Genomic DNA, 24,977 nt, shown 5'->3' with positions numbered 1-24,977 from the left:
GTAGGGAACTACGCCCGTCCAACTCATGTGAATTTGGAACTGCCTGGCTACCACATGACCTGGGCAGTAATTTCATTTTATACGCATGTTTGATATGCGTAGCAGAAAATATTTTTTTTTTTCTAGCGCGTGGTGCTAACTGGGTGGTAGCAGTGTACGCGCGCTGATGATTACCGCCCGGGTAACACATGAGACCTTACCACTAAGTCAATGGGTGGTGGTAAGGTCACAGGCCCAAAATGGACATATGCTGATTTTTATTTTGCCGCATGTCCATTTTCAGCAAAAAAGGCCTTTTTTGCAGGTGCGCTGAAAAATGGACCTGTGTGCATCCAATATATGCAACTACACCAGCGCAGGCCATTTTTCAGCGCACCTTAGTGAAAGGATCCCTTAATGCACAGTAAAGAACTTTTCTGAGTGGTAATTCTATGGGGGTCATGCTGAGAAAGTCTCCCAACAATTAGCGCACAGTCTTTGCATGTACCACATTCTAATTTTTGTATTTCATGCACAATAAGTGCAAAGCTTTACTGCATTTTAGTAAACAGGTTCCGTAATGTATAACCACAAGCTGGATACTATCATTAAAGAAGCTTTAAGGAATAGTAAAACTGACCTCCCTCAAATCAAGAACTGCACAAAAATAAATCCAGTCACACTACTGTGTTAAAATTTATATCTACAGCAATGCAAACATAATACTGCATTAAAATGGCAATTTTATAAAGTTGTGCCTACCTGATGTGTTTTTCACATGCCTATTTTATGAAATTTATTTTTTTTATTTTTGTACCCCGCGCTTTCCCACTCATGGCAGGCTCTATGCGGCGGGCAATGGAGGGTTAAGTGACTTGCCCAGAGTCACAAGGAGCTGTTTGTGCCGGGAATTGAACTCAGTTCCTCAGGACCAAAGTCCACCATCCTAACCACTAGGCCACTCCTCCAGTTTTGTAAAAGTCAGCGCCTACTTGACTTTTACAAAAACTAGCATAGGCAGGAAATATCATGTGTACATGTAGGCGCTAGCTAGTGTAAATGTTAGAATGTATTCTCTGCCTGTATGCAGGTAAATTAAGGAATTTTGGGGTCCTTATACTAAAGAGCATCAATTTTTGGGTTAGTGCAGTGGGCTTTGATCATGGTACCCAGGGTTAGAGTCCCACTGCAGCTGCTTGTGACCTTAGGCAAGTCACTTAGGGACCATTTTACTAAAGGGCTGCTGCTTGTCCAACGCGGGGGCTGGCGGTAGTTCCACCCCAAGTGTGCGCCATTTCCAGAACTAGTAGAAATATTTAAAAAATATTTCTGCAGGGGGTTACCCGGCAATAATTGGACAGAGGTAAGTGCTCCCCCAGAAATGGCTATACAGTAAGTGTAAACTTACCACATGGTCATTTCTTTTTTGGTCTTTTTACTCACTGAGGTAATAGGGGCCCTGGCATGCCGCAAAAATGGCCATCACCGCTAGCGTAGGACTCCTTTTACCACAGCTTAGTAAAAGGACCCCTTAACCCTCCATTTCCTCAGGTACAAAGGGCTCCTTTTACTAAGCAGTGGTTAGCCCAATGCGGGCTAACCACTCGCTATGCTGGAAGTACTGCCAGGCTACCACAGCAGCCTGGCAGTACTTCCCACTCCTAGTGCACCGTTTTTTCTGGCGCTATAAACATTTATTTATTTTTGTAGCACCAGAGTGTACCCGACGGTAATTGGGCAGTGCCGTGCACTTCCTGGTTACCGCTGGGTTAACGCAGGAGCCCTTACCACCACCTCAATGGATGATGGTAAGGGCTCCCCCCCCTCCCCCCCACACACACACAAAATGGCCATGTGGTAAGTGCTTTACTTGCCACCCGACCATTTCCTGTAGGTAAGCAACACCAGCGCCGGCCCCCTTTTGCTACATCTTGGTAAAAGGGGCCCCTAAATTGTGAACCCCCTAGGGTGAGAGAAAGTACCTGCATATAATGTGTGCAGTGCTGCATACGTCTAGAAGCGCTATAGAAAGGATGAGGAGTAGTAGTAGTAGATTTTAACATGTAGCAAGGGCCAAGGCCAATACTAACATTACATCGAGAAGGGACAGTCCCAGTAATTAAAAAAAAAATTGCAGTTCATATATTAATGTTCCCATTAGTACACAGTACCTGCTGAAAGTTAACACGGGACCATTTACTGCCTCCTATTTAGGAAGTGCTGTGTTCCTGCGTTAACTTTGCATTATCTAGTTAACACACGTAAATCATAATGCCTAGGTGGATGATGTGAAAATGCCCACTCTCCACCCACAAAATATTTTTGAAAAATTGGTAACATGCAAGTTAGCGTGTGCAAACAGGCAAACTACTGTAAAATACTTTAATGCATTGCTGTGGTAGCCTGTTAGTATGCACTAATTGTGTGTTAAGGGACTCCTTTATAATCTGTGCACATTAAAGGGTGAATTCTATATATGGTGGCTAAAAATTGGCGTTAAAACACTATTCTATAAGCCGTTCTTAAAGTTAGGCATGGTTTTTAGAGTAGCGCTTAGGCACTGCGGTCACATGTAAATCTAGGTATGGCCATTTGCACCAACAGAAACATGGTGCAAATAACTGCACCTAAATTTACATGTGGTATCCCAATTACACGTGTAACTCAAAACCACGCCTACACTCCACTCTGAAACGTCCATGACCCTTCCATTTCCACACCCTCTTTTTTGGACCATGCATAAAATGTAGGCACAGATTCTGCTCCTAAATATATGTGCTTTGGTGTTTTTTTTCGACGGCATTTACTTTAATCATACGTTCTTTGCATGCATGCACTGATATTTGAAGCGGGATCACACTGTTATGCTATATTTGTAGCAGATCTGCATTGTCTCACAAAGAATTCTGCAGACTCTTGTGACCCCTGATGCAGGCGAACAGCTGCTGAAGCACAGCTCATGTCGGGTCTTTATAATAAAGAATTTCTCATCCTGTGTTTTTTGCTTTGTTCCATACATAATATTTAAATCTAGTGCCAATAATTGCTTGTTAAAAAGTCAATTATTTGCACCACGTGGCTTGCTAGTCACTTAAATTGTGTGTGCACCCAAATTTGCACGCGGGGTTTTTGACGACCTTTATAGAATATGGGGGTAAATGCGGACTCTGTCCCTGCTCCACTCCATGCCTGCCCACAGTGAAAGTATTTTACAGACATTACAGCTGCAAGATTGATTTGTAGAGCGAAAATATATGATAATAACCCCGCTCCTGTGGCAGTTGCACTGGTTGGTGGTTGAAGTTAACATTATATTTAAATTGTGTATATTTGGGGGGTTTTTGTTTAGAGTTTTTTTTATTATCCTATCCCAATTTATCTAATTTAACCTGCTGGAAATTTTTCCTTTATGGCATTATTACTCCATTTTCCCTCTATGAAAGGGTTAAATTATAAAAGTATTATTTCCTCTTTGTTTTATTTAGCTGCTAGCTGGTGGAATTCACTCCCACTAGAAATTGATAATGAAGTTAATTATATGTGGTTTAGGAGAGAATTAATAAATTAATTACTTAGGATTTTTTTTTTACCACCTTTTTTTGAAGGAATTCACTCAAGGCTGTGTACAGCAAGAATAAATAAAACATAAGCAATGGACAATTACAGCAGTAAAAATATTCAAACAACAATACAAAGTATGGCATAGTATGCTATACATAGTATGCTATATTACAATGCCAACACAATACACAATAAAACGTTTTAATAGACAGCATTGGGTGTAAGCAAAGATGGAACAGATAGAGTAACAGAAGTTAAAAAAAAAATAAGGGACTAGTTAAAGAGAGTTGCAAATGAGGTCAGAAAGGTGCTTGAACATTATCTTAGCTAGGGTAGGAGTAGATAAACATGTCCTGCTATAGTATGTGCAGCCAGTGTCATTTACTTCTTGTGTTAAAGGCCTGGTTGAAAAGCCAAGCTTTCACCTGCTTCCTGAAGTAGAAACAGTCTTGTGTTAAGCGCAGCCTTTCAGGGAGTGCATTCCAGAGTGTGGGGGCTACTCCGGAGAAGGCTTGCTTGTGGGTATCACATCATGTGATGTCCTTTGGAGAGGGTGTGGTTAGGTAAACTCCTTGGGGAGGACCTTAGTGACCTTGAAGGTGTGTAGAGGGAGATCCTATTCTTCAAGTACTCTGGGCTATTTCCTTTACGGGCCTTGAAGGTGCCAGTGATGTGGTCACGTTGCTTACATCCTTCTATTAGTCTTACTGCAGCATCCTGAATCATTAGATCTGGTGCAAATCCTTTGTAGTCAGACCAGTGTAGAGTGCATTGCAATAATCCAATCTTGATGTTATCATCATATGCAGCTCGTGTAAAAAAAAAGGCCGTTAAATCCCAATAGTGGAGTTCAAGATGGAATCTTCTATTCTCCTTAAGTCTAAAGTTTTCACATGGTCCCAGAAAGCAAATTTATTTCTAAAAACCATGCTATCAAAGTACATGATCACCATCTGCCAAAACCCTTACATTGATTTGGCTATCTGACATAGGTGCATGCCAAAATTAAACAGAGGGTATTTATTTGAGTTTATCAAAAGAACATAGTGATCTAGAAACATAATAGTTGCAGACAAAAGATGCCAAAACTGTTAAACTGCTGTTTCTGCAGATAAGATCTCCCAGACAAAAGGGGAACAAGCTGAAAAACCTCTGAAACGGCCCTTCGCAGAGCTTCAGGTGTTAGTCACCAGACAGTTGGCATAAGCATAATCAATTTTCTGTAACACAATATTTTAAAGAAGCACTTACTTTGCTCAGCATCTGCTGCTGACTGGATAATGACCAGAAAGTTTTTTGAATGTGAAGGTGTGGCAATTTGATTGATTTGTGCTGCCTTTGTCCTCTCCTTCTGAATGTTGCCCTCTATTTTTGTCACTATACTTTCAAGGATGAGCAGGAGCATCTTCTCTTGCAATCAGCATGTGGCCCTCCCTTTCTTCTCCTCCCCCCTCTACACCTCTCTTGCCTCCGCTTTCCAGTTCTTGATCTATCTCTTGCTCTCCCCCCCCCCCCCCCCCCCGCTTTGTTCCACTGCATCAGCAGTTCCAGAAATGTTTGTATGGGGGCCATAGAGGGCGATCAATGAATTTCTGGCAATCGCTCATCCTAAACTTTTTTCCATTGATATAAATCTCCCGGATTCAGATGAACGAAAGTGGCATAAAGCCCCACTTTGCATAGGTTGTTGAGCTGCAATTAAGACGTTCAAGTTGTCGGGACAAATGCAGAGTGTTTTGTAAAATACCTATAAAGACATGCAGGAGTGCACATGTATTTTTGACAGCACGTACAGCTGGTGCTTTCATTTTGCAGATGTGCACATGCAGAAAAGAGCAGCATCACTCAGGGTTTTTTATATGTGTAAGCTCCAACATCTACACATGCAGGTGCCTATTTTGCAATGTACTCATGTACTTGACTCATGTGGAGCACTTACATATTTATGGCCCTTGTTTTAAACCAGCTGCACATACAATTAAAGATAGGAGTGAAATAATGCTGTGCATTTTTGAGGTGATGGTAAACAAACCAAAGGTTGGTGCAGTTGGCTCTGATTCACCAGTGATGACCCCAGGCTCTAAGAATCAATTAGTTGGCATTTGACCATACCTTGAAGCAGATGCAAAGTCCAGTGTGGAAATTTCTTATGTGTGGATTTCCTATTACAAATGGGAAATACACATATGGGGGAAATTCTATATATAGTGCTGAACATTAGGCTCTAATACCGTGCCAAATTTTCAGTGTAAAAAAGCATTATAATGAATACGAGGTGCCGAAAAGGGGCAAAAATGGCATATCTATGTGAAAACACATGCACCTAGTTATAGAATAGTGCATAAGTGTTTCAGCATGGATCTGCAAAGGGGCATGGCCATGGGAGGGACACAGGTGGGCTAGGTGTGTTCCCTTAAAATGCACACAGTGTTATAGAATTCGGGGAATCCATGCCCAAATTGCGTGCTGGGATTTACACCTGGTTTCAGTTGGTGTAATTCCTCGTGGTTAAAGTTGAGCACAAATCATGGCACTACATGCTATTCTATAAAGGTAGCAAATCCTAGAGCACCCATTAAAGAATACCGTTCAGCACCAAATTTTGAGCGCCATTTATACAATTTACCCCACAGGGGTGAATTCTATATATGATGCTGAAAAAAAGCGCTATTCTATAAGCCACATTCAAAGTTGGGCACGGTTTATAGACAAGCACTTACGCCTTGGACTCATGCCTAACTTTAGGCATGGCCATTTGCACCAACTGTGGAGGAGTGGCCTAGTGGTTAGGGTGGTGGACTTTGGTCCTGGGGAACTGAGGAACTGCGTTCAACTCCTGGCACAGGCAGCTCCTTGTGACTCTGGGCAAGTCACTTAACCCTCCATTGCCTGCCGCATTGAGCCTGCCATGAGTGGGAAAAAGTGCGGGGTACAAATGTAACAAAAAAAACAAACAAAAAAAACTGAAATGTAGTGCAAATGTGTGCCTATTCCCCCTATTCTATAACAATGTGCCTAAATACTAGGAACGCTTCCATTCCGCCCATGAACCTCCCATTTCCGAGCCCCTTTTTTTTACTTGTGTGTAAATTTATGCATGTAAATTCCAATTAAATCTAACTATGCCAATAATTGCTTGTAAAGCCTTGAGTGGCATTGGTGCCAATTAGCCCAAATTTGTGCACTTAATTTTTGGCGACTTTTATATAATTACAGGGTAAGTGCGAATTCCATATTGGAAATTATGCACGTAAGTGCCATGATAGAATGCTAGCACAAGTCCACATTTTAACGTTTATCTTTAGTTGCGAGTACTTACGCCATGTCAAAAGAAGTTGTCCAAATGTTTTTTAAATTCAGCTGTATTAACTTTTACTAGTTGCTCTGGCATTGAGGTGACGATAAGGGCTCCAGCGCTAATCCCGAGTACCAACGGGTTACTGCCACGCAAGCCATTTCCAGGGGGGGGTCTTTTTCCCCTGGAAATGGTGGGCACTCAGGGCGGGACTACTGCCGGTGGCCGCATTGGGCCGCCAGTAGTCCCAGAAGAGCGAGCGGTAAGCCTGCATTAGGCTTTTCTATAATAGGGCCCCTGAAACCAGCTATTTTGGGGGCATTTGGGGGGGGCGGAGTCAGTTGGCTGATTGTGTGCTGATATTCATCACTTAACCGGCCCAGTTAATTGCATAAATGGACCTGCATATAACACAGTCCTATCTTTTTGCGGTAACCCATAGCCACTTAAGTTCTGAATATCCACTTAACCGACTACGTATTAGCTGCCTCCGCATAAACCAGATGTTCAATACCAAAGCCTCGATATGGTGTGGCATTGAATATCTGGGGAATAACGCAGGTGGCAGTCAGCAAAATGCTCACCGTTGCCAGCTGAATATTCACCCGAGTGAAAAAAACATTTTCTCCTGTTTGTTTTAAATGTACTACTACGTAGTCTTTGTATTTTTACAAAAGAATAAACAATTGATTCACAATTACCCATTACACTCCATCCAGGATTTATAGACCTCTATCATATCTACTACTACTACTACTATTTGACATTTCTATAGCGCTACTAGGGTTACGCAGCGCTGTACAATATAACATAGAAGGACAGTCCCTGCTCGAAGAGCTTACAATCTAATGGACAAATGTACAGACATCAAGTAGTGGCAGTCAAATTGGAGCAGTCTAAGGTTAGGTGCCGAAGGCAACATTGAAGAGGTGGGCTTTTAGCAAGGATTTGAAGATGGGTAGGGAGAGGGCTTGGCGTAGGGCCACAGGAAGTTGATTCCATGCAAAGGGTGAGGCGAGGCAGAATGGGTGGAGCCTGGAGTTGGCGGTGGTGGAGAAGGGTGCTGAAAGGAGGGATTTGTCCTGTGAGCGGAGGTTTCGGGCGGGAACGTAAGGGGAGATGAGGGTGGAGAGGTAATGAGGGGCTGCAGACTGAGTGCATTTGTAGGTGAGAAGGAGAAGCTTGAACTGAATGCGGTATCTAATCTCCCCTTAGCCTTCTCAGGAAGAGGTGAGAGGTCTGTCCCTGAGAAGTGAGGTATTCTCCTGGTTTCTGTCTTTAGAGGAGAGTTGATCCCTGATTTTTCTCTGAAGGGAAAGTTGAGAGGTCTCTCTCTGGTATAAGGGAAAGGTGAGGCAGTTTATTCCTGATTTCTATCTGTGGGGTGTGCTGAAGAACAAGTTCTTGATTTCTCTATCCAGGTGTAAGCTAAGGCCTCTGTCCCTTAATTCTGTCTACAAATGAAGGGTGAGGAGTTTTACTTCTGGTTTCTGTCCCTCTAAAGGAGAGATGAGAGGCCCCTTCATGCTTTCTCAATGAGGAGAGATATATGAGGAGGGGAGGAGTGACCTAGTGGTTATAGCACTGGGCTTGATAGCGTGAGGCGGCCAGTTCAAATTCCACCACTGCCACTTGTGATCTTGGGCAAGCAATTTAACTCTCCATTGCCCCAGGTACAAACCTAGATTGTGAGCCCTCCAGGGACAGCAAAATACCCATTGTACCTGCATATAACTCACCTTGGACTACTACTGAAAGGGTGTGAGCAAAATCCAAATACCCTGTAAATAAAACATAGGGTGATTCCTGTTTGGAAGGTATTCCTGATCATTTAACAAAGATCACAAGGGAAAAGGAGACAATCATCATATTTTATTTTTGATAAACTATATAGGAGCTCCTGCTAATGCAAATAATATTAATAACAATAATAAAAAGAGATCAGAGATTACTATTAAACTAGCAGGTCCCTGAATTCTGAGCAGTCGAATGGGTGTGCACATGTTATGTGAGTGTTTCTTAAGAAAATCAGGGCTGAGCTAAGCTGTCATAACTGATCTGGATCTGTATTCTTTTTAGATTTTAGATAAAGAGAATGAGTCATCAGGTCTTGCTGCTGCACTGCTGGGTCAGTGAGCTCATTCTCATCTTTTATATCAGTGGAGCGAGACTGTTTGCTGCTGTCCTGCTTCTGGTTCTGCTCTCTGAATCCATCTGCCCTACATTTGGCTATGGGCACAGGGCTCACATCATCATCCTCGCCCCCTCCCAGAGGGTAACTTAGACCTGTAGTCCTGCACCATAAAAGGTCACCTCTGGGGGGGGGGGGAGGTCCCTTGGGAATAGAGGGGCTCTCTGTATCCCTTTACATCATCTCCCCTCCTTCCACACATAACATGTTGTTGCTTGTTCTGTTAGCTCTTAGCAGGGTCAAGAACTGTTGCAGCAATTCAGCATCTGCTAGAAAAGTGCATTGAGATTTTCTGGGGAAAAGGCCAATGGCCAAAGTGAGAGCGGATAGACAGAGGGGAAGACAATTGATGTGGCCATCTAGGTTTCTCTGGGTCACTGCCTCATCTTCAGTTCCCGAGCCATCTGGCAAAGGGCACACGGCCCACAGAAACACAGGCAGGCGAAGTCATTGCAGATGCTGCCCTATAAAGGCAAAGACACAGAGACATGTTCTCCATCAGTAATTGCCAAAGACTCTGCCTCCAGTTTTATATTCAAAACCATTGAACTGGCCAGGAATGGTAGCTGGCTGGTTAAATGGCACTTAACTGGTTATCCAGCTATATTCAACTGGATAGCCAGTTAAGTGCCGGTTATTCCCCACTGCATGTTCCCAGTTGGCGCCTAGGAGATAACCTGCTATACAGCACAATATAACGACTATCCCAAAATATTCAATCCATATCCAGCTATTGTAAGTGGCCAAATCGGACTTAAATATCTGGTATATCTTTTGCCTGTTTAAAGTTAACCTGCTAACTTTGAATACTGACTGAACCGGATAACTTTAAACTGGCTAAAAATAAATTGGCTATTCAATGCCGGGCACTGGAAATGGCCCAGTGACCACTGACAGAGTTAGCTGGGCTCCCTCCAGCAATCTGAATATTGGCCCCTCTCTGTCCTCCTCGCTGGCATTTTGTCCTTAGCTACATATCTCTATTTCTTCCTCTTTTGTTTGCAATTCTTTCCTTATTCCTTTTGTTTAGCTGGCTGTAATTCTTTCTTACTCATAGCTCTTTCTTTAGTCCCTCTGTTGGGTTTTGTAACCTCGGAATGGAAAGTACTGCAGCTTTCATTGCTGCATCCCCAAGGTTATGCTGGTGGGACCACTACTACTACTACTTATCATTTCTATAGCGCTACTAGATGTACGCAGCGCTGTACACTTGAACATGAAGAGACAGTCCCTGCTCGACAGAGCTTACAATTTAATTAGGACAGACAAACAGGACAAATAAGAGATGGAATTACTAAGGTGGGAATGATAAAATAAGGGTACTGAACGAGTAAGGGTTAGGAGTTAAAAGTAGCATCAGGAAGTGTATTCCAGGCATATGGTGCAGCAAGATAAAAGGAACGGAGTCTGGAGTTAGTGGTGGAAGAGAAGGGTGCAGATAAGAGAGATTTACCCAGTGAACGGAGTTCCTGGGGAGGAATGTAGGAAGAGATGAGAGTGGAGAGGTACTGAGGAGCTGCAGAGTGAATGCACTTATAAGTCAATAAGAGGCGTTCGAACTGTATGCGGAAACGGATAGGGAGCCAGTGACTTGAGGAGAGGGCTAATATGAGCATAGTGACACTGGCGGAATATAAGTCATGCAGCAGAATTTTGAACAGATTGAAGAAGAGAGAGATGGCTAAGTGGGAGACCTGTGAGAAGCAAGTTGCAATAGTCTAAAAAAGAGGTGATAAGAGTGTGGATAAGGGTTCTGGTAGTGTGCTCAGAAAGGAAAGGGCAAATTTTGCTGATGTGGTAGAGAAAGAAATGACAGGTTTTAGCAGTCTTGCTGAATATGTTCAGAGAAAGAGAGAGAGGAGTCGAAGATGATCCCAAGGTTACGAGCTGATGAGACAGTGAGGATGAGAGTGTTATCCACAGAAAGAGAATGGGAGAAGAGGAGAGGTTGGTTTAGGGGGCAAGATAAGAAGCTCAGTCTTGGTCATGTTTAGTTTCAGATGACAGTGAGACATCCAGGTGGCAATGTCAGACAGGCAGGCTGATACTTTGGCCTGAATTCCTGCTGAGATTTCTGGTGTGGAAAGGTAGATCTGGGAGTCATCAGCGTAAAGGTGGTACTGAAAACCATGGGATGAGATCAGAATACCAAGGGAAGAAGTATAGATGGAGAAAAGAAGAGGTCCCAGGATAGATCCCTGAGGTACATCAACTGACAGTGGGACAGAAGTGGAGGAGGATCCACCAGAATATACACTAAAGGTACGATGGGAGGGAGAGATAAGAAGAAAACCAGGAAAGAACAGAGCCCTGAAATCCAAATGAGGACAGCGTATCAAGAAGTAGGCTGTGATCAACAGTGTCAAAAGCAGCAGATAGATCGAGAAGGATGAGGATAAAATAGAGGCCTTTGGATCTGGCCAGGAACAGGTCATTGGACACTTTAGCAAGTGCTGTTTCAGTGGAATGAAGGGGGTGAAAGCCAGATTGAAGTGAATCAAGAATGGCTTAAGAGGAAAGAAAGTCAAGGCAACGGCGGTGAACAGCATGTTCAAGTATCTTGGATAGGAAAGGGAGATGGGGCGATAGTTGGAAGGACAGGTAGGGTCTAATGAAGGCTTTATAAGGAGTGGTGTGACTATGGCATGTTTGAAGGCAGGAACAGTCGCAGTGGAAAGTGAAAGATTGAGGATATGACAGATAAAAGGGATGACAGTAGGAGAGATAGTGTTAAGTAGATGGGTGGGAATAGGATCGGAGGAACAGGTAGTTAGTTTCGAGAAGGAAAAAAGATGTGTAGTTTCCTCTTCAGTGATTTCAGAAAAGTTGGCAAGGGTTGGAGAGAATAGACTAAGGGAAGGAGAAGTGGAGGTGACCTGGTTGAGAATTCAAGTTTAATCTTGTGAACCTTATCATGAAAGTACTCAGCCAGAATCTGGGGAGAAAGTGAAGAGGGAGGAGGGAGTTGGAGGTGAAGGCGCTTTGAGGAGAGAGTTCAGTGTGGCAAAGAGTCGTCAACGGTTTGAGCCAAGAGAATTTGTCAACGGGATGTAATAATCATGTTTGGCAAGTAAAAGAGCAGACTGGAAGGAGGTCAGCAAGAATTTGAAATATATGAAGTCAGCATGGGCACGGGATTTCAGCTAAAGGTGTTTGGCAGAGTGGGCACAGGAATGTAGGCAGCGGATTCTAGAGGTCAGCCAAGGCTGGGGTTTGGTATGCTTTACAGGACAGGGAATGGGAGGAGCAAGAGTATCCAGAGCAGAGGAGAGAATAGTATTATAGGAAGAGACAGCCTCATTGACAGACTTGGATAACATAGTGGTAGAGAAGAGATTTGAAACACTGGAGGACAGAGCAGAAGGGTCAATAGCCTGAAGATTTCTAAATGTATTGGTTAAGATTGGACGGGACTGGGGAGGACGGTGTTTAAGTGTGAAAGTTATCAGATGATGGTCAGAGAGGGGAAGAGCTGAGGCACAGAAGCTGGAGAGTAAGCAGTTTGAGAAGAGGATAAGATCAAGACAGTGGCCATTCTGGTGAGTGGGGGTAGTGGAGCACAGTTGAAGATTGAAAGAGGATGTTAAAGTGAGAAGCTGAGAAGCATAAGAGTCAGAGGGATCATTAGCATGAAGGTTAAAATCCCCAAGAATGGGGGAAGGATTTGAAGGTTCAAGAAAGAAGGAAAGCCAGGCATCAAAGTAAGTGAGAAAGGAAGAAAGGGACTTATCAGGAGGTTGATAAATGATTGCTACTCGGAGAGGCAGAGGAGTGAATAGATGGATGGAGTAGACTTCGAAGGAAGAAAAGCAGTGAGACAGGTGAAAGAAGAGGTTGAAATCTACAAGAGGGCGAAAGTAGTAGACCGACACCACCTCCACGGCCAACCGGGCGAGGAGTATGGGAGAAAGGATAACCTCCATGGCATAGGGCCACGACTGAGTTAGAGTCTTCAGGGCAAAGCCAAGTTTCAGTTAGGGCAAGCAGATGGAGAGAACAAGAGATAAACAGGTCATGGATGTAAGAAAGTTTGTTACAGACAGAACGGGCATTCCACAGAGCACACGAGAAAGGCAGGCAAGAAGGTGGGGAGGAGAGGAACAGAAATTAGATTGGAGACATCATGGTGTAACCTGCACAAATAGGATGAGAGCTGATGTAGAGGACCAGGATTGGGATTGATGTCCCCAGTGGAGATTAGGAGAAGGAGCAAGAGAGTACAGAGAAGAGTTGGAGAGGTATGACGACAGCGACGAAGGTGAGATGTACTCAGGTAGAAAGGAGACGGATGAATGGAAGGAAGGAAATGTTGAAGGTTGAGAGCTGAGAAGAAGGAAGGGGACAAAAGAGATGGTGAGATGATGAAAGCAGAGGGTGGGCAATGTATTTGTGCAGTGTACAGTGGTTTCAGATGGAGAAACAGATTAGGAAGTGTACTGGAGCCATAAGTAGTAACTGGGAGAAAATATAAATGTAAAGAGAAAATGATGGCGCGTGGCACCTAGAGCAGAGGCCCTGAGTGGATCGGAGTGGACCTGGGAGTCACCCCGGAGAAGGCTGTGAGGATATGCAGATGAGCTGCAAGTCCTCCACAGCACCTGAAAGGCAGCCGGTGGGAGTGCTGGGCACCTCTCAGCCAAGGAAAGGCTTACCAGGGGTTAGGCTGAAGTGCGCATTCCTCCCCCTGAGGGTCACCTGACAACCTGTCTTCTATAACCACCAGCCCTGCTGATAGCAGTGGCGTAGCCAGACCTCGGCTGGAGGGGGGTCCAGAGCCCAAGGTGGGGGGGGGGGCACATTTTAGCCTGCCTCCCCCAGCCGCCGACACTCCCCTGCATGGGCCCCCGCAGATTTAGCCCTGGCTCCCTCTACTTTCGTTACTTTAAGTTAGACATTACACTTGATACCTTCTCTGTGCAGCTGAACACTGACTCTCAATGAGCTGGCAAAGGCCAGCAGTTGGGGCCAGAGTAGAGACAGCTGTCTGCAGAGAGGAAGGAACCTCATTTGCTGTGCTCTGGCTATCAGCCAGGGGCGTAGCTAGGTGGGGCCACGGGGGCATGGGACCCCACAGATTTAGCCCTGGCTCCCTCTACTTTCGACCCCCCTCCCCCCATTGCGTTCAACTCCCCTCCCCCGCCGCCACCACCAGGTACCTTTGCTGGCAGGGATCCCCAACCCCCGCCAGCCTTAGTCTTCTTCAGTGCCGGTCTCCAGCGCGTTCGCTGATCTGTGCTGTGAGTCCTGACTGACATCCTGCATGCACGTCCAGTGAACGCACTGAAGACCGGCGCTGAAGAAGACTAAGGCTGGCGGGGGTTGGGGATCCCCGCCAGCAAAGGTACCTGGCGGCGGGGGAGGGGAGTTGAAAGCGGCGGCGGGGTGGGGGGTCAAAAGTAGAGGGAGCCAGGGCTAAATCTGTGGGGTCCCATGCCCCCGTGGCCCCACCTAGCTACGCCCCTGGCTGATAGCCGGAGCACAGCGGATGAAGTTCCTTCCTCTCTGCAGACAGCTGTCTCTGCTCTGGCCCCAACTGCTGGCCTTTGCCAGCTCATTGACAGTCAGTGTTCAGCTGCACAGAGAAGGTATCAAGTGTAATGTCTAACTTAGGGGGTTTCAATAAACATATGATTTGAAACCCCCTGTCTGAATATCTATGTATAAGCTGAAATGTCCAAATTAAACATTTCCAAGTTATAGCTACTATTTGTGTGGCTCATCTAGATATGTAATTTTGACATTTAGCAGCTGAATATTGCCACTTAGATGTATAAATTATAGAGGTAACTCTACAACAGGGTGCCGTCCAATAACGCAGGGCGAGAGTATCTTCTATATGGACACTTAAGCACCCGAGTGTCCATATAGAATACTAATGTACATTTAGGTGCCCTGCTTAAGCTAGCCATAGACCTGGGGTAAATGGAGATGCCTTAGGGCCCTGTTTACTAAGCTGTGCTATACGTGCGCTTGTGCTAAAAATGAGTGCATGCTAAATGCTAGAGACACCCATAAGAATATATGGGTGTCTCTAGTGTTTAGCGCGCACTACAAATGCTAGCACACCTTAATAAACAGGGACCTTAATGTAGAAGGCATGCAAGCAACTTGCAGTATTATGTAATTTGTCCACTTAGGGCAGGTAAGTGTACATTTAGGCACACAGTGGTGCCACTGGAACAACCCAAACTCCACTCTTTCCTGGACAGCTAACCGTGGCCATTTAATGAGGTCCAAGATTAAACGTTCAATCCCCTGGAACTCTTTTAATTTACATTTTTTTAAAGAACTTATGCAGCCGACACTGCAATCAGGTGCATATGGTAAATGGTTTTGACTAGCAGTCTCCGAGTACCTCAATACGGTAGCGTTCTCTTATGCCTGTGCGCATAGCCAGGATAGCGCCAAACAGCATGGGCAGACAGCAGCATTCACCATAGTCCTGTGCCGTCCGGCAAGCCAGGATACAGGGGATGAAGGTGCCACAGAGACCTGCAGAGAGATGGAAAAAGAGGGAGGCACGTCAGTATGGCGTCGAAGCCTGCAAAGCAGGTGGGAGAGGGTCACTTGTTAGTGCATCCTTCTACACCAATGTGGTAATCACAGACACATTCCCCTAGATTCTATAAAGTTTCACACCCAAATTTGAGCATGTAGGTTATAGAATAGTGCCAGTTCTGCACCTAACTTAATTGTTAAATTAAGTGCCAATTGACATTAAGTACCAATAATAACCCTTGTGCTGTTAATTGCTGCTAATTGGCATTAATTTGTAGTTTTATTTTTTTTATTTATTGCATTTGTATCCCACATTTTCCCACCTCTTTGCGGGCTCAGTGTGGCTTACAATAAGATATGAATAATGGAAATACATTTGTTACAACTTGGTTATGGGTTACATTGTACAAGTTATGCGAGACCATCGAAGTATCGTTAGGAATATAACAATGGGACATCAACATTAAAACATTGGAAAGAGACAATGGGAAGCTTAGTTACATGCGTAACTGCATTAGGCACTATTCTGTAAACATACCGCCTGATATTTAGCACTATTTAACCAGCTAGGAACGACTCCTGGCCAGTTAAATAGTGCTTAACCGGCTATCCACAAATATTATCTCCCACTGAATATTCGCAGTCAGCACTTAGCGGATAACTGGCTATATTACATGATATAGCCAGCTGTCCACTAATATTCAGTGCATCACCGGCTAAATTGGGCCACCAAAATAGCAGGCTTATCTTTGGCCAGTTTCAACTTAACTGGCCAGCGCTGAATATTGACTTGGCTGGTTAAGTTGAAACCAGCCAAAAATAAACTGGACATTCAATGTCAGTCACTGGAAATGGCCCAGCAATGAATGTCCAGGCTCAGCACCAGCCATGGGATGCAGTTCGGCTAACTCCCGCGGTCTGAATATTGTCCCCATAGCACCTAAATGCTATAACATGCCACTGCAAAGGGGGCATGCCCACAGGCAGGTCAGGGGTGTGTCTTGCAGTTGAGCACATAAGTTATAGAATATTATCACTTACGCATGCAACTGCCGACTTTAGGCGTGGCCATTTACACCAGCCTTTGACATGGCAAAAGGGCTCATGCGTAAAGCTAGCTGCACGCATTCCGACTTATGCTTTGTTCTGTAACAGCAATTTTCTGCACAACTTCCATTATAGAATTGGCATTTAGCACGCCTAACTTTTGGTGCACTTTATTGAATCTACCCCATTGTGTGACTTGATAGAGTACCAGAGCATTTTGCTAAAAAATTATTTAAATGCTGTGACCTGTTGCAGTCTCTCAATTTGTATACAGTCCTACTCCTGCTCTGGGCCATACCAATGGATCAATCTGCTGCATAACAGGAAGGGAAAAAATAACTGTTCCACTGAACCAGAGCAGAGAGATGTCTGAGAATTTGCAAATTTTAAAGAGAAGTTGGGATACAAAGTGTATGATGTTATTGTGAGGGGAAAAAACACTGACATGGAGGGACGAGGGTAACCTTACAGAGCCATAGCAACAGGCAAACAGTAAGATTGATGGATGAGTCTTCCAACACAATCCCATATTCCTTGGATAAACTACTGAAAGACTCCCGAGGCAGGTACTTCATGCCAAAATATGGTGCCATGTTGAATGTTTTATGTAACAGCATTGAAAGAAGAGTGTTTTGCACATTTTAAGGGCTGTTTTATGTGCAATTAAAGTATGCTTTATTTCAAGTCCCATCATTTGCTGAGTCTCCTTCCATTTCCCACTTCTTCATCTCTTGAGGTAAAGATGGAACATCAAAAAAGATAGAAAGATAAGAGGATAGAAATCAAACAGCAGTTACATGGGTCAGAAATGTGTTTATTTCTAATTTTGGAAAGAATGTCTTGTCTTTTCCCCTTATGCTAGGAAGCTAGTTTAAGGCAAGAAGTAGGGGAATCATTACTTACAGAAATGTGTGTGTGTGTGGAGGGGAGGGGCCATCCTACGGATCCTTACTTAACAAGTGTGTATGTGTATGTAATGTCATGTGAATCATTAAGTAGAAACTGTCATATGCGTATGTGTTTGCATGAATATATTTATGTTTATTTAAAACCTTGATATACCACCTGGGCTGATGGGACGATCATAGTGGTGTATACAACAAAAAGTTTAATAAAAATAAGAAAGGAATGGAAATAGGAAAGCCACACTCGCAACTCATTAAAACAGTGGTCTTCATTAATTTTTAAGCTGTGGCCACTTTTGATTCTAATGAGCTGAAGGAGAACTGCCAAATATCTTCTCATGCAGGGCCATGACACTGCTGAACAGCCCACCTTCAAATTTCATTGTGGGGTATCCTCAAAGTTGTGAGCACTTCCAAATGCATTCTCTCTTGTCTAATGAGAAATGTCTTGTCTTTCAAGAGGATGATATAAAACCAGGAGGCAGATCATATAAAATGGTAGTCTTTAATGAAGTGGAAATGCTCCCAGGTCAATAAACATCTGTGCCCAACATGGCCATGTATCGCCAACAAATACTGGCTGCATCAGGGGCAGTATGAACTACAAGCCTCCAGGTTCAAGAAACTTGGTTATTTTACCTTTGTGCTGGACCAGAATAGGTGAAATGTGCAATTCACACCAGCTGGTTCATACTGCCCCTGACGCAGCCAGTATTTGTTGGCGATACATGGCCATGTCGGGCACAGATGTTTATTGACGTGGGAGCATTTTCACTTCATTAAAGACTACCTTTTTATATGACTTGCCTCGTGGTTTTATATCTTCCACGTTGGATTTGGCGGATTCCTTGCCTTGTTGTTTTCTGTTGTCTTTCAAGCATGTGGCTCTTCCCGAATCCACTTTCCTCTTTCTGCCCTGAGTCTGGGTAGAGAGGCAGAGTAGCAGAAAAAAAAAGGACAATGACGGACTGCTCCAGAGGTTTCTCTGGGGGCTGCCATTAGCTCTTGGGCCTTGAATTGAAGAATACCGCATTAAAAGATGTGTGTGTGTGTGTAGGGGGGGTGGGATACACATGTGTGTTTATGTGTGGCATCTTATGGATCATTATTTAGAGAAGTGTGTGTGTGCGACATCCTGTGAATCCTTAATTACAGATATCTAAGTGTGTATTTTGTGGCTATTTGTATGTGTGTGTTGGGGGGGAGTGGGAGGGGGATGCATGAGTGTAACATAACATACCATATCATAACATAAGCGTTTCCAACAGTGACCAATCCAGGTCACAATTACCTGGCATGATCCCAAAAGAGTAAAACAATTTGTTTTGCTGCTTATCCTAGAAATAGGCAGTGGATTTTCCCAAGTCTATATATGTGTAATCTCCTGTAGATCGTTATTCACAGAAGTAAGTATGTGTATATGTGTGTGTGTGAGACAGAGAGACAGACAGACAGAGAGAAAACACCCTGTGAACCATTAATTGCAGATTTCCATGTGTGTGTCTGTATGTATAGGAGGGGGAAGCATGTGTGCCTATGAATGTGTGTGACATGCTATGAGTCATTACTTACAGATGCCCATGTCCTGGAAGCAGTCCATAACATCCGAGCTCCAGGCTGTCTTCTGGCTTGGGTAGAGGGCTTGGCTTCCCTGTGGTTGGCTGGTGATGGTGTGAGCCATGACTAAAACAAAACATCACAGAGTGAGATGCATTTTATTTATTTATTTATTATTAAGATTTTGCTCACATCTTTTTCAGTAGTAGCTCTAGGTGAGTTACATTCAGGTACACTGGATATTTATCTGTCCCAGAGGGGCTCACAATCTAGGTTTGTACCTGAGGCAATGGAGGGTTAAGTGACTTGCCCAAGATCACAAGGCACAGCAGTGGGATTTGAACTGGCCACCTCTGGATTTCAAAACCGGTACTCTAACCTCTAGGAGGAACTAGGGGTAAAACCTTTTTATGAAGTACATTTTTATTTCATTGGTTTTTTTTTTTTATATATAAGATAAACTATCAATAAGACAAAATAAACTTCACTTACAATCCTTTGGCAGTACTAGAAAGGAAGTCCCTAGAGTCTAATGTGGCCTAGTACCAAATTTAAAATGCTGGCACTGAATAAAGGATTTTCCCCCTCTTCAAAAATTATCAGAGAACATGGGGGGGGGGGGGGTCCCTTCTTCTCCAGATTACTTTCACCCAGCTCCTCCTTCCGCCTGGCCTCTTCTCTTGCCATGTCCCCCCTCATCCTCAGAGATCTTGTGCCTCCAACAGTAGCAAGACACCCTTGAAGAAAAGTCATGGGAGGCCCTGTGGCGGCTCTGCCTCTCTTTCCACAGGGGATTCCTAATCCTGTGGAATCTTGTGTGAGGGTGGGGTTGTCACAAGGTCTCTAAGCACATGTACTGACTCACACATCCCATGCTGACATTTGCTGCTATCTGCACTGGCTCAAGCAGATAATGGAGGCAGCCCCAGATGGCAGTCTGATATCTATCAAAAGCTGGCACAGGAATTAGACACCTACATTAATTCTGCCTGAAGGTATCACGTTATAACAGGGGTTCTCAACTCAGCCCTGACCTAATCAGTCAGACTTTTAGGATATGCATAAGATAGATTTGCATAGAATAGAGGTAACACATGCAAATTTATGTCATGCATATTATTTGTGGGCAGGGGCGTATCTGTAATGGGGCCAGGGGGGCCAGGGCCCCCGTAGATTTGGCCCTGGACCCCCCTACCGACGGCCCTCGCAATCCCCCTCCTGCTGACCCCCCGCCCGCTGTCGCTTACCTGTGCTGGCGGGGGACCCCAACCCCTGCCAGTCGAAGCCGTCATCCTTCGTTCGTTTGTTTTCTTCTTTCTGAGTCTGACTCTGATGTCCTGCACACGTCCTGCACGTTGTGTATGTGCAGGACGTCAGAGACGAGTCAGACTCAGAAAGAAGAAAACAAACGAACGAAGGATGACAGCTTTGGCTGGGGGGGATGGGGTCCCCCGCCAGCACAGGTAAGCGACAGCGGGCGGGGGGTCGAGAGGGTCGTCGGGCAGGCGGGCAACAGTTGTTGGAGGTGGTTTTGGTTCTGGCAGCGGCGGCGGGGGGTGGCGGCGGCAATGGCGGTGGGGGGGGGAGCGGCGTGGGGGGGTCACCGGGGGGGGGGGGGCTAAAATGTGCCCCCTCACCTCGGCTCTGGACCCCCCTACCGGCGAAGTCCAGATACGCCCCTGTTTGTGGGTATCCTGAAAACCTGACTGGTTAGGTGTTTCCTGAGGACTGGGTTGAGAATCCCAGTTTTAGAAGCATCTACAAATGTAAAACTGCAGCATTTACATGTGTAGATTGCTTACATCAGTGGAGGGCAACCTTTACACACAGAGGGCCAAATGAACATCAGTAGCACCCCTAGTCAGTCGCAACTGTGTATAATGTTGGGCCAGAAATGCACAGATCACCATAGACTTTCTACGATAACTAAAAATTTAACTAAAAGCAATGGAAACAAACTGTTAGCATGGCTATTCTGAAAATATTTGCAAAATACAGTATTCAATATTGCTAAAACTCTGGTTAATGTTTTCTGTGGCTACTTCCTATGGTCTTGGAGGCAGCATAAAATTCAATGGCAGGCTGCAGTTTGCAGGGGTGTGGTTTTGGGGCAGGCTGAAAATGTATTTCCCATTTTACAGTGTGAATATATGTATATTTAAAACATTTTCCCCAGTGGCTTTTGCACCAGCTGCTAGGTTTCATAAAAGTGTTTGTTTCAGCCAGGCCTTAAAATGAAGGATTAAGGGCTCCTTTTACAAAGCTGTGCTACCAATTAGTTGCATGTTAAGGGGCCCTTTTGCTAAGCTGCAGTAAATGGGGTCGTGCTCTAGCAGCTGTGGCCATTTTTGCTGCTCGCTAGGCCCCTTTTACTGCAGCGGGTAAAAAGGCCAAAAAGAGAAATAGCCATGCGGTAATTTTGCACTTGCTGTGCGGCCATTTCGGGAGAAGCACTTATCGCCGCTCAAAACACGGCAGCCAGGCTTATATTTGGAAAAACACGATTCGAAAGCGCCAAATCCCTCATAGAAAAACTGCACTGGCTCCCAATGAAAGAATGTATTGCTTTCAAAATCTGCACCCTGGTTCATAAAATTATCTACTGCGATCCCGATACATGACAGACCTCATAGACCTACTAACCAGAAACACAACAGGATCAACACGAACATACCTAAATCTCCACTACCCCAGCTGCAAAGGACTCAAATACAAATCAACCTTTGCATCCAGCTTTTCCTACATAAGCACACAACTATGGAACGCATTACCAAAAGCTGTAAAAACAACTTATGATCACCTAAACTTCCAGAAATCATTAAAAACTAACCTGTTCAAAAAGGCATACCCTACCGACCCAACTTAAATGCCTGTACCCTGCAACACAACGAAACCAAAGCTCATAATGGACATATAATAACTCTTCCTCTCTACGATTCCCTAGTGTGTCTGTACACATGAACATTATTCTACCACAACATTACTGTATTTGTTCATACCGGAATTGGCGAACGCCTTTACGGTACTATGTAAGCTACATTGAGCCTGCAAATAGGTGGGAAAATGTGGGATATAAATGTAACAAATAAATAAATAAGGGCTCCCACATTAACCCGACAGTAACCGATGCACAATTACCGCTGGGTAACCCCCTGAGCTATTAATTTTACAAAAATTCTGGCCGCATTGGAAATGCCATTCACTAGGGGTGGAACTATCGCCAGCAGCTGCAATGGGACAGTGGTAGTTCCAGATTGCTGCACTTTAAGGGCCCCTAAATGAGAAGAAGCTCATTCTATTCCCATGAGCTTCTTCAAAGTCCATGATAGGGACACAGGGGCACTACTAGAAAGGGGAGTAAGGAGATAGGGACACAGAGAGGGCACCACTGGAATGGGGAGGAGGAGATAGGGACACAAAGAGGCACTACTGGAAGGAGGGAATGGGAATATGGGGAGAAGGGTGAGATGGGGAGAAAGAGGTAATGCTGGAAAAAGGGGGAAGATGGGGGACACAGGGCAATGTTAGAAACAGGGAGAGATGGAGACACCAGGAGGGCAGATATTAGAAAAGGGGGAGATGAGGAGACCAGTTAGGCTTGTGCTGAAAAAGGGGGGAGATGGGGACACAGAAAGGGCAGATGCTGAACTTGGGGGTAGGATAGGGACAAGGGACACAGAAGGGAGATACTAGACAGGACAAATAGTGGTGCAGAGGAAAGAAGGCTGGTGCACTTGGCGACGGAAGAAATGTCAGATGGGCAAGAGACCCTGTAAAGGCAGAAGAAACGGAGAAAACAGAAAAGAGACAGTGGGACCAAAGCAAATGAGAAAATAAATTGTTCAAACAGTAGAAAAAGGTATTTTATTTTATTTTGAATTTGATTTTAGGAATATGACAGTATTTAAAAATGCACATCTCCGGTCTTTAAATTAGCAACCCTGCAGGGGTCTGAGTGCACAGATTTTGATGGGTAGAATCAGGGACTGCAAATCCCACATGAATTTGGGATGTCAGTTCACACTAGGACTGGTTGAAAAATCTCCCTTCTGCAGCTTGATCACTTGGCAGCTCTATGCACAGCTATTTCATAGTGGGGACACAAAACAATGTAGAGAAGGGGACACTGCCAACAGATGTAGAGAAGGAAAGGAAGACAAGAGGCGAGAGAAGAAATGGAAAGGCCAACCTGGAAAAGAATTTGTATGGCTGACTCGTGGAACATGGAGAAAAAAAAAGACTACGACCAGCCAAATTCCCAGACAACAAAGGTAGAAGAAAATTATTTTTATTTAATACTTTGTAAGGACTGAGATGTACCTGCTTTGTAAAAGGTACATTTTTTTCTATTTTTATTTTGCAAAGTACAGGAGAAAATGCATTTCTGTTTCTTTTTTACCAGTATTGCACTGTTTATAGAGTCTGGCTTCCTTGGGCAGAGAGGAGGGGGGTCTTTATTTCAATTTTTGTTGTTTTTTGTTGTTGTTGTTGCTCTCTATTCTGTATTAGATTGGTAGCATGGAATGTTGTCACAATTTGGGTTTCTTGCCAGGTGCTTGTGACCTAGGTTGGCCACTGTTGGAAACAGGATACTGGGCTAGATGGACCATTGGTCTGACCCAGTATGGCTACTCATGTTATATAGATGAGGGTCTGTCCATGTTCTGCATGTGTGACTGAGGTGAAGGATTCTGCTGGCATGTAGTGTCTGTGTAACAGTGCAGCTTGTTCCAGTTTCCCAATAGTAGGTATATTGGTGCTCCAGAGCCCAGTGTAATATATATGGTACTGTCTTTTCATAGGTAGATTAGGGCTGTTATGGTGTGGTGAGTTTTGTGTTCTAGGGCAGTGTTTCCCAAATTGGTTCTAGAGTACCCCCTTGCCAGTCAGGTTTTCAGGCTATCCACAATAAATATGCATGACATTGATTTGCATATACTGCCTCCATTACATGCAAATCTGCATGAATTGTTTTGCCAAGTTCAGGTCTAGCATAACCCGAACTGACCTCCCTGCTGGTTAGCTTTCTGCTCAGGCACCCTCTCTTGGGGCCCCAACCAGACCCAACCGACCCTCCATCCCTCCCTCCTGACTTTAAAAAAAATTCCCTGGTGTCTAGTGAACCCCCCCATTTCCCCTCTCTCCCCTGACTAAAAAATACCCAAATTCCCTGGTGTCTAGTGGCACCCTTCCCTCCAACCCACCACCCTGCCACCTGACCTGACTTCGATTTGGAAAAAAAAGTCCCTGGTTTCTAGTGGAGACCCCTCCACCTTATCCTCACCCAGGCCCCCACACCTCTAAATGAGGTAAGAGTGATGCCCACTTACCCCTGCCTTTGGTGCCATCATCCTCAAAATGTTAGTACCCTGTCCCATGCAGTGCATTCTGGGATGCACTAAGCTGGGTCAGGATGCCGTATAAAAGACCTTCCTCTCTAAGGTGGAGGGTATAACATTGGCTGAGGAGCATGGGACCACAATATGTGGGTGGGGGAAGGGATTATAGTGGCTAGCTATGGCAAATGTTCAGCGCTGCGTGCGTCTGGTAGTGCTATATAAATGCTATTAGTAGTAGGATAGTAGAGAAGCTTTAGGGTTAAATGGTGTTGTATGTAAATAAGTAAATAAATGTTTTTTTGTATTTTTTTTAGGTTGTGAAATGAAGAAGAGTATGTAATAAGGGAGTAATCATGCGAAAAGATGAATGGGAAACGGGGATTGGGTGGAAGTTGTTGGAGGGCGGGGGTTTGACTGAGCGGGAGAAGAAGCAGGACGCTGGGCGGGAAGAGGAACTGTGTGAAGAAAAGGAGGGTATTTGGGCAGGGAAATTCAGACCATCCAGCCCACCCTAGTGAAAGGATTAATTTGGGGGGGGGGGGGGGGAGGATTGAGAATTGGGGGGAGGAAAAGGGGGTCACAGCTTGGTTGCAGGGTATTGTGTT

General features: G+C 44.6%; 1 protein-coding gene across 1 annotated transcript in view; it reads right to left on the bottom strand.

Annotated features, from left to right (window-relative positions):
* Nucleotides 1-7,964: 7,964 nt before the first annotated feature.
* The window catches only part of CNFN (cornifelin), a 34,514-nt gene continuing 17,501 nt past the window's right edge, over nt 7,965-24,977 (bottom strand). Inside the window, exons 2-4 of the mRNA XM_030212814.1 lie at nt 19,049-19,159; nt 15,382-15,518; nt 7,965-9,490 (exon numbers count right to left, since the gene is read on the bottom strand). Coding sequence (XP_030068674.1) covers nt 9,401-9,490; nt 15,382-15,518; nt 19,049-19,157 — 336 coding nt within the window. The 5' untranslated portion in view covers nt 19,158-19,159 and the 3' untranslated portion in view covers nt 7,965-9,400. The remainder of the gene's footprint in view (nt 9,491-15,381; nt 15,519-19,048; nt 19,160-24,977) is intronic.

The sequence above is a fragment of the Microcaecilia unicolor genome, chromosome 8 (genome assembly GCF_901765095.1).
Source record: "Microcaecilia unicolor chromosome 8, aMicUni1.1, whole genome shotgun sequence".
NCBI classification, from domain to species: domain Eukaryota; kingdom Metazoa; phylum Chordata; class Amphibia; order Gymnophiona; family Siphonopidae; genus Microcaecilia; species Microcaecilia unicolor.
The sequence above is the reverse complement of the archived record's forward strand: the minus strand, read 5'-3'. Positions and strand labels throughout refer to the sequence as shown.